The sequence below is a fragment of the Euprymna scolopes genome, chromosome 16 (genome assembly GCF_053919585.1).
Source record: "Euprymna scolopes isolate OS-2025 chromosome 16, ASM5391958v1, whole genome shotgun sequence".
NCBI lineage: Eukaryota > Metazoa > Mollusca > Cephalopoda > Sepiida > Sepiolidae > Euprymna > Euprymna scolopes.
The window spans coordinates 55,080,942-55,090,403 of record NC_136497.1 but is presented as its reverse complement, the minus strand read 5'-3'; the positions used below and the strand labels follow the sequence as shown (position 1 = coordinate 55,090,403).

At 31.9% G+C, this 9,462-nt stretch overlaps 1 protein-coding gene across 13 annotated transcripts in view; it reads left to right on the top strand.

Moving 5' to 3' along the window:
• LOC145295967 (dual specificity tyrosine-phosphorylation-regulated kinase 4-like) overlaps positions 1-9,462 on the top strand; it is a 436,432-nt gene that overhangs the window by 387,985 nt on the left and 38,985 nt on the right. For all 13 annotated transcript variants that reach the window (XM_080141888.1, XM_080141891.1, XM_080141884.1 and 10 more), the window contains 2 exons: positions 3,359-3,497; positions 6,707-6,788. In XM_080141888.1, coding sequence (XP_079998014.1) covers positions 3,359-3,497; positions 6,707-6,788 — 221 coding nt within the window. The remainder of the gene's footprint in view (positions 1-3,358; positions 3,498-6,706; positions 6,789-9,462) is intronic.

Sequence of the window (9,462 nt, the reverse complement as noted above, 5' to 3'; positions counted from 1 at the left end):
TAAAAAAGAAAGTAGGAGAATTTACATAAAATCTAAAAGTATATATATATATATATATATATATATATATATATATATATATATATATATATATATATATAACTACTTAATTTACTCACATAAAATAAATATACGAAAGTATAGATTTATGCGTAAACTTTAAGTATTTACTTCAAAAGTGCTCAATACGTAGGTAGAGCTAGTTAGTAATTTATAAAATATATATGGCGATTAAGCTACACTGAATATTCCGCGTTTCATCCACTCTAGGACTCTTCAGGCTTATGCGTGAATTCTGTGGTTGTTTATCGTTCAATAGAAGAGGAGCATATAAAAACGATAAACAACCACAGAATTCGCCATAAGCCTGAAGAGTCGTAAAGTGGATGAAACGCGGAATATTCAGTGTAGCTTAATTGCCAGATATATTTTATAAATTATTAATTACTATATATATATATATATATATATATATATATATATATATATATAGTCTTTGAAGTTTTTAACCTTTAAAACTATACAAAAAATATTTTTAATCATTCGTTAGAAAACCATCTAGTCAGTAAGTCATTTAATCACCTGCAATCACTGCATCAATATATATATATGTAAAATTTACCCGGGAAGACAAATGAAATATTTAAAAATTTCTGAAGTGCACTCCTATAGTGGCTATGATGGTATAACCCCCTTAAAATTCAGATATATTCTTTTTTGGTATGAAATTTAAATCATACGTATACACTTTTTGAGGGATGACAATGGAAGTGTTCCCAAATATCTAAGTACCTTCCTAACCAATGGGAGCTAGGGGGTCACAAACCCTATTGAAAACTTCACATATATCCAATATTGATGAAATTTATATCCTATGTTTAAATTCTCCGTGGAAAACAATATAAGTCGTCCTGAATCTCTACATTCCCCTCGATGCGCCAAATATCCACATGGCCCCCATTTATGTGACACACGGGGAGAGATATCCCTTAAAATTTCAAATAGACATATCCGATTTTGATGAAATTTAAACCATCCATATCAGACACTAATTCAGAGTTTTCCAACATTCCGGATATTTCCGACTATATTAGAGGCAAAACGGAAGCGGGCAGTAAAACCAAAGAAGCTAATATGGCGTTATGAGCATCATGAAAAAGTACAGAGTAGTGATTCCCATTCAATCCCGAACAACGTAGAGTTTCTCTGCTAGTATTAGATAAAAAAGGGATGCTCTCAAGGGAGCATAAACCCCCTCCTTCCACTGATTTCTTCTTTACCTTTAATCTACATACTATGTACATCCCAGTTGAGGATGCTGATTCCGAATATAAGTGAAGACAAGTGAAGATAAAACGCTTGCCATAAATTGCCTTTTCCCGTGTTTACGTGACATCAAGTGACGAGTGCTGGTAGCGTGGAATATGGTCACCAGAAGAAAAAAACCCGTTTCAGTAGATCATTAGTATCTGTTATGACGCTAAACTTCACCTTTTCTGTCCTCGGTCAGAGGAGGAGAAATCCTTCATGGCTAAGACAGTTTGTATTTTTGTTCCTATACTTTTTAGAGAATTGGATTTTTCTCACATTCAAAACCGACCTTGTGTCTAACTTTGCCCTCGTGGGGAGGCAAGTAAATAGTAACTTTGGTTTGTATCTTGTACGGTGGCAAATGATTTCGTGACACCATGAGTGGCAGTACCGCCTTTACCACCCAAAACTATATTACCGCCCTTGAAAGACCACGGGGACAGGTTATAGTCTTTCTAGGCTGGTATTTGCTTTGCTTTTATAACCGAAGACATCAATTTTCTCCACTTTTGAATCGACTTGTGACTAATTTGTTTATAATGTAATTAGTTATTTTTTTGCAAATGAATATTTTAAAGTGTAGTATCTGTTCTTTTTTAAATAAAAGAAATACCGATACTACACTTAATCTTTTCTGTCTTGTGTCAGTGAGAGAGAAATCGTTCTAAACTAAAACAATTTTTATTTTTGTCTAAATTCTAACTCACCTTTTTGAGGGGACCTTGATTTTCTTTCACGTTAAAAATCGACCTTGTGGCAAACTATGCCTTCGTCGGGAGTCAATTAAATAGAAACAGGATATCAACAGTTCTTTGCTCTCCCCGCTGTTATCCTCATTATTCGAGAGATTTTAATGTATATGATAGTGATCGATATCAGTTAAAAAAACAACAACATGGAACGCTATAGTAATAATAATAATAATAATAATAATAATAATAATAATAATAAAAATAAAAACTCGTTTAGTGTGAGATTCGAACCCTAAAAGGTAACATAAAACTTGATTGAAGGCGAACGCTTTACTTATATGGCCACCGATTAAAGAAAAGTCTGTGTTTTAAACATTTTATGAATTTGATGTAAGGATTTACTTCTCTGCATCGATCTAAGATAGTTCGATTGTCTAAGAAACATAAAGAAAAGTTTCGTTTTTGATAATAATTAAAAAAAAGAGTTCAAATACCAAAGATGATTTAATTTAAAACAAGTGAAGCATGCATGGTCCCTAGTGAGTGCACAGTGAACGAGGTATAAAAAAATGACTAAGTTCAGCACCCCCTCTATTTAGCCCCAAAAGACCTCAGGGGGCGTCAAATCCTGGTGAAAATGAACAAAAGGTGCAGTTTTAGGCCTTAACATATGAAAATTTGAGTCATGCAACATGCAAAAAAAAAAAAAAAGAAATTACTAAGGCCTTAACATATTTAAATTTGAGTTCAGCACCATGCAAAACTGCTAAATAGATATACACAGAAAATTTGGGACAAATATGGTAAAATAGTTCTCATAACGGAGTGTTTTTATTAGCCCTAAAAGAGCCCCTGGGGCACACCCAAGAGTTATCGCTAAGTATAGACAAACAAAATTATATAGAAATCAGTTACTTACAACTTTTCAGAAAGTTTTAGAAAAATCCAAGGCATCAATTTTATTTAATAAGCACAAAAGTGTCAATTTTAGCCATTTTAACCTGAAAGGCACCCTAGGGGCAACCCGACTTTTCCCGGAAAATCTGTACTGTTACTTTTTTACTTATATCATGCTTAATGTTTGTGCAAAATTTCAAAAAATTCTAAGGCATAGTTATTGAGTAAAGTGCGGGCAGACGAACAGATGAACGGACAAGGGTGAATTTACAGGCCCACCCTCCTTTTGTCGGTGGGGTGGGGAGGGGCGAAAGAATATTTGGACTTATTTGTATATGTTTATGTATTTTTTTTCTTACTAGTAAGTATGCCATTTAGTCGACTAACAATAGAAAATATTAAACTGAAAAGAAAACTCCACTGTATATATGAGTAAATGCATTTCATTTTAATTTCAGAATGAATCTTTACCAACTGATAAAACGAAATAATTTCCAAGGTTTCAGTGTTGGGCTTATTCGGAAGTTCGCCATTACAATTCTTCAATGTCTCAAACTGTTGTACAAAGAAAAGATAATTCACTGTGATCTCAAACCGGTAAGTTGAATAACTGTTTTATTTCAAAGACCTTAAAGATTATTCCTTTTGATTTGGGATTCTTCGGACTACTGTTCTCATCTTGAGTGTTATTGCTGTCTTCAAGTCCAATGTAAACAAGTTCTTGATGAGCCGTTCCCCTTAAGAACTTTTGTTTACCAAATTTACACTTCTAACGATTACTATGATATTGTCCTTTTGACCAATGTACACTCTTTAATCCTTATCCTCGAGTGACCTCTGGGTCTTGATAAGAAGTGATTTCTTTTTTAAAAAAATGTGTCGATCGAAGTAACGTCCGACCTTCTTCAGGTGAATCTTATAAAACTTGGCAATCTTTCTGTCGAACTCGACAAGATACACCCAAAGAAGGTCGGAGATTACGTCGATTGAAACGTTGTGAAAATAGCAGTCAAGATAAGAATAGTAGTTAGAAGAACTGGAATAATACGGATGAGAAATCCTCACCGCAAAAATTCAGAAATCCGTCGTTATAGATACATATTAAACTAGCGGGACCCGTGGAAATTCCACAGCGGCATCTTTCATATGTAATATACTACTGCTGGGCATTCTGTGAAGGTTCAGCATAGATGAAGACACCATCATATTTTTCTGTCCCTTTTGTTAAACTGTATTGCCCCCTTACTAAAATAATAACTTTGATATATTGCCTGGGCTAATTATTTCATTAAAACACACCAATCAATTGACTCACATTTAATAATTTTTCATAGTTCTTCGACACAATACTAATTTCGACTATAATTTTTCATAATTTTTACCCACATTATCGCCCCCTTACTAAAACATTAACTTTGATATATTGTCTAGGCTGATTATTTCATTACAAACACAGCAACTAACATTTAATAATTTGTCATAATTCTTGGATATGTTACTAATTTCGGCAATCATTTTTTTTATAATTTTAACCCACATTATCAAGCCCACTTACTAAAAAAATAACTTTGATACACTGTCGGGGGTGATGATTTCATTACTAACACACCAATCTATTAACTCACATTTCATCATTTTTCATAATTCTTGGATATGTAACTAATTTCGACAATCACTTTTCATGATTTTATCCCACATTATCGCCTTCCCCTTACTAAAATAATAACTTTGATAGATAGTCTTGGCTGATTATTTCATTAAAAACACACCAATCAATCAACTCACATTTCATTATTTTACATAATTCTTGGATATGTTACTAAATCCGATAACAAAAAAGCTCGAAAATAAGGAGGTGATTATGCCTGGGATCTTATTAAACACTTACCAAATCCATAAACTCACATTTAGTATAATCTATGTATTAATATAATAGCGTATGTGTTCTTAAATATCAACCAATGAAATTTGCCGGAAAGTGTGACACACAAAAGAACACACACGCTATCGTATTAATATATAGATAATGCTTAAAAAGTGAAATAGGGAATAACAAATTTCTATACAACATGTATTGCTTTTTGTTCTAAACCTAGTATGCACTATTTGTCAATAATGACAAAATAAAATTAGCATCCCTGGTGTTCGTACTCGTCATTTATCGGGATAAAATATTCATATAAATCCAGAAAATTATGTACATGATGTTTACTTTTTCACATATAAATCATCATTTCCAATGACTTAAAAGAAAAAAAAAGCGGTTACTTTTTTTTTTTTACATAGGCATCACCACATTATCAAGGCCCAGAGGCCACTCAAGGATAAGGGCTAAAGAGTGTACAGTAGCAATTGGACAATATAGTAATCATTAGTAATGAAAATTTGGTAAATTTGATAACTTATATGGAACGGCTCATCAAGAACTTATTTACTTTAGACTTGAACACAACCATATTGTAGTCAGCCGGAAAGCAGGAAAACGGAAGACAATTCCACATGCGTGCAGTTCTAAGAAAGAAGCTTTGTTCATGGAATCTATGTTTAGGTTTAGGCACAGATAAAGAGTGGGGGAAATTATTGATAGTGTTTACAGCTAGACGAGTGTTTCTTGTGAAAGTTTGGCGAGGGGGGACCATAGATTGATGCTCAGACGAGCACTTTCCATGAAAATAACGATACATCAGAGACAAACTCGCAACATCTCTTCTGTGAGATAGAGGTTGCAGCGAAGAGAAAAGGATATCTCCTACGAGGCTACGAAGTCTATTTTGAACTCTATCAAGGCAGGAAATTACTGAAATCTAAAAATAGATGGGATTTTCAAGTTAAATTAAATCTTTACAGTATCTTTTGTTTATTAAATTCGTAAACGAAAGTATTGAATAGTCTAAAAAAACTCTCTCCTCATATTAAGAATGGTTTTGTAAATAATAAAGCTATTGATTCATCGCGTTCCTTAGATTGCACCAGAAAAAAAAAACTGTTAAATTTTCATTACAGAGTAAAGGATTTCTTTACAATTGGCTGATTTGCAATTTGATTATTCGCTTCTCTTTACTATGAGAAATAATCCGGCATAATCACTTTGACACACCGATTCTCAACAGATCACCGGTTAAGCAATGTTGAGCCTGGTCAGTAGGAGATGGGTGATCAATTTGAGAATTCCATGAGCTGTATGTAGGAGGACGTCGACACCTCTCTGCAAAAGTTGCAAAAACCTAACGTCATCTCCCCTAACGGGGATATACATACGACTGGGAATCACTTGTAAATTTCATACTCCCATGGAACTTCCTCCTTTAGAGGTAGCCGGTTAAACCCAAATAGGGTTAGTGCCGTTTCCATTTTTTTTTTTTTTTTTACTACGAGAAAGGGTTTCGTTCGGCGGTTAGAAAATGTACGTGTTTGAATCGCTAACTAGTCACTACAAATACATGTTGGACTTTATTATAAAGTGGGAGATACAATAACCACTTTTATTCCCGTGCAACACCGAGTGCTTCAGTTAATCGGAAGAGGAGGGGGGTGAGAAATAAAAATAAAACCGAGTTTCCATTCCCCCTCAACTTGGCGAGTGCTGCAAATCGATACACAAACAACCCTAACCCGACATCTTAACTCTAACTCTAACACCCCTTACCCATTCATCTGTATTTACCGATTGGCACCTGTGCAATGGGTGTTATGGTGTCATTTCTATCGTTGATAAATACTGTTTATTTCTTATTACCACTTCCCCCATTGAAGGATGATTCACCTGGCAAATGTACATTTTTTGTTCTTTTTTATTTAATCCACAGGAAAATATTCTCTTACGACAACGCGGGCAGAATTCGATTAAAGTCATTGATTTCGGATCCAGTTGTTACGAAAACCAACATGGTGAGTAGAAAGAAAGATAGAGAGAGGGAGAGTGAAGGGGATATATATATTTCAGGTTAAAGGTATTCAAGAGTGATAACTAATAAATTTAACAAGGTTATTAAGACTGTTCAATAAAAGAAGAGCAAGATATATTTTTATCAATATAAAAATACTTACATCGTAGCGTCACTGGACGTTGAAACCATTAGTACTCGTCAGACGACTTAAGAAATGGTTGCTTTCCACAGAAGAAACTGGTCCTCAAATGGAAAAAAAAAACGTTTGAGGACTGGTTTCTTCAGTGGAAAGAAGCCATTTATTAAGTCGCCTGACGAGGACTTCTGATTTTAACCGACCGCTTGTCTGAATCATTAGCATATCCAGTATCGCAACCATGTATATATATATAATATATATATATATATATATATATATATTATATATATATATATATGTATGTGTGTATGTATGTGTGTATATATATATATATATATATATTTATATATATATATATATATATATATATACATATATATATTTATATATATATATACATATATATATATGTATATATATATATATATATATATTTATATATATATACATATATATATGTATATATATATATATGTATGTATATATATATATATATATATATATATATATATATATATATATATATATAATGTGTGTGTGTTTGTTTGTTTGTTTTTCTTGCAATCAATTTTTTCCTTTTGGCGGGCAAAAAAAATACATAATAAAAATTTCCCTTGAATGCAAAGAAAAATAAATTCGATATCCGGAACTTTTTGTTGATACTTTTTAAGGAAGGTAGTGTCTGATCAACACTGCTGGGGAGCTATGAGATAAAATACTATTTCGTTTTGAAATATCCCAAAATGTTTTTATGGTAAAAAATTGATGATCCTACTTAAATATTAAGACAAGCGTAAATTACTGGAAGCTAACTAATACAGCAATTAGAAGAGATTGACAAAGAACATGGAACTATTTATTTTTTTTTTTGCATGCAGTTTTAAAAGTTGTAATAATTTGCAAGACACACACACACACACATATATATATATATAGATATATATAGATATATATAGTATATAATATGCTTATGGCAAATATTGAATTAGAATTAAATAAGGAATATATATATATATATATATATATATATATATATATATATATATATATATATATACTAGCAAATAGATACTTCCTCCAGTAGTATATATATGAAAAACTAAAATTGAAAAACAAAGCATCTGATGGATAGCGTAGCCTTCCTTAAAATGCATCAAGAAAAAGTTCCGGATATCGAATTTATTTTTCTTTGCATTCCGGGGAAATTTTTATTATGTCTTTTGTTATTAAAACTGTTCTCCTTGCTGTGTTGTTCGTCTTTGGTTAAGAAAAAAGTAAATATTAAACCACATAATAAACTATTGCAGAATTAAATACACACACACAGCATAAAGTAATTTTAGCTTTTTCTTTTTTTACTTTGCTGGTTTCCTTGAATATATTATATTAAGGTCCAAAGGAACTTAATTTATATTTCTATCATATCTTATTTATTTAAAACTATTGCTATTACCAAAGAGGTTTGTTTCCAAACATAATAACCGCATTAAAAAGAAAATTTATATTCATATCTATTTCCTATTTAATGCAATTATTGTATTAATTTGCGTAACATATTTATTGTATCTAACGAGTTTTTAATGTTTTATTTATAATATCTTATAATATTATATTTTGAATACTATTACATTCATCTAAAGTGATTGTTTTCGAAATGCCTACAACTAATTCATAATTCATCGCATTTATTGAATATTCTATCTCTACCTTTTCAGTAGGAAACTTAAACGTACACCGTTCCCGCTATCTATTTAAAGGCACAAAGGGAGAGTTTTTGCCTGAGCAGCTACTGCTGCCACCGATTTTATAATTGTTTTGAGACAGTGATTATTTCAAATTTCTAATTTTCTTTTCATCCATTGTTTTCATAACTATCTTGTGGCTCCGACGAGGTACAAGTAGTACTGAAACGTAAACGCATCCACGTAGGCGACTCTAAATATTTATATAAATAAGTGTTTATAAAGATTCAACAATTACGGAGCTCTTTCGATAAAAAAAATTAAAATATTTGTTTGGTTTAAAGTACATGTTCTCATTATATTTTAATATTCTTATAAATCAAGTATAAATTTTCGTTATTCATAAAAACATTATCGGCTACATATGCGCATACGTGTTTTAGCTGTGACTTTAAGTGCATTGAAACATGTATGCATATATGTACCTAATAATTTTGTATGAATAAAGCAAATTAAACCATATTGCAATATAAACCATATTCTACTTGTTATTGAGCACTATTTTTAAACACCGGGGGTTTATTGCGTTAACATCTAGGAAATCATAGCAATACAACCATTGCACACACACACACACACACACACACACACACACACACACACACACAAATATATATATATATATATGGTTGGTGCAAAAGTAATGTAGTTTTTTGATGTTCAACTATATATATATATATAAAAAGATTATTTTTGCACCAACATTGTGTGTGTGTGTGTGTGTGTGTGTGTGTGTGTGTGTGTGTGTGTGTGTGTGTGTGTGTGTGTGTGTGTGTATAAAAAAGTGAAACAAA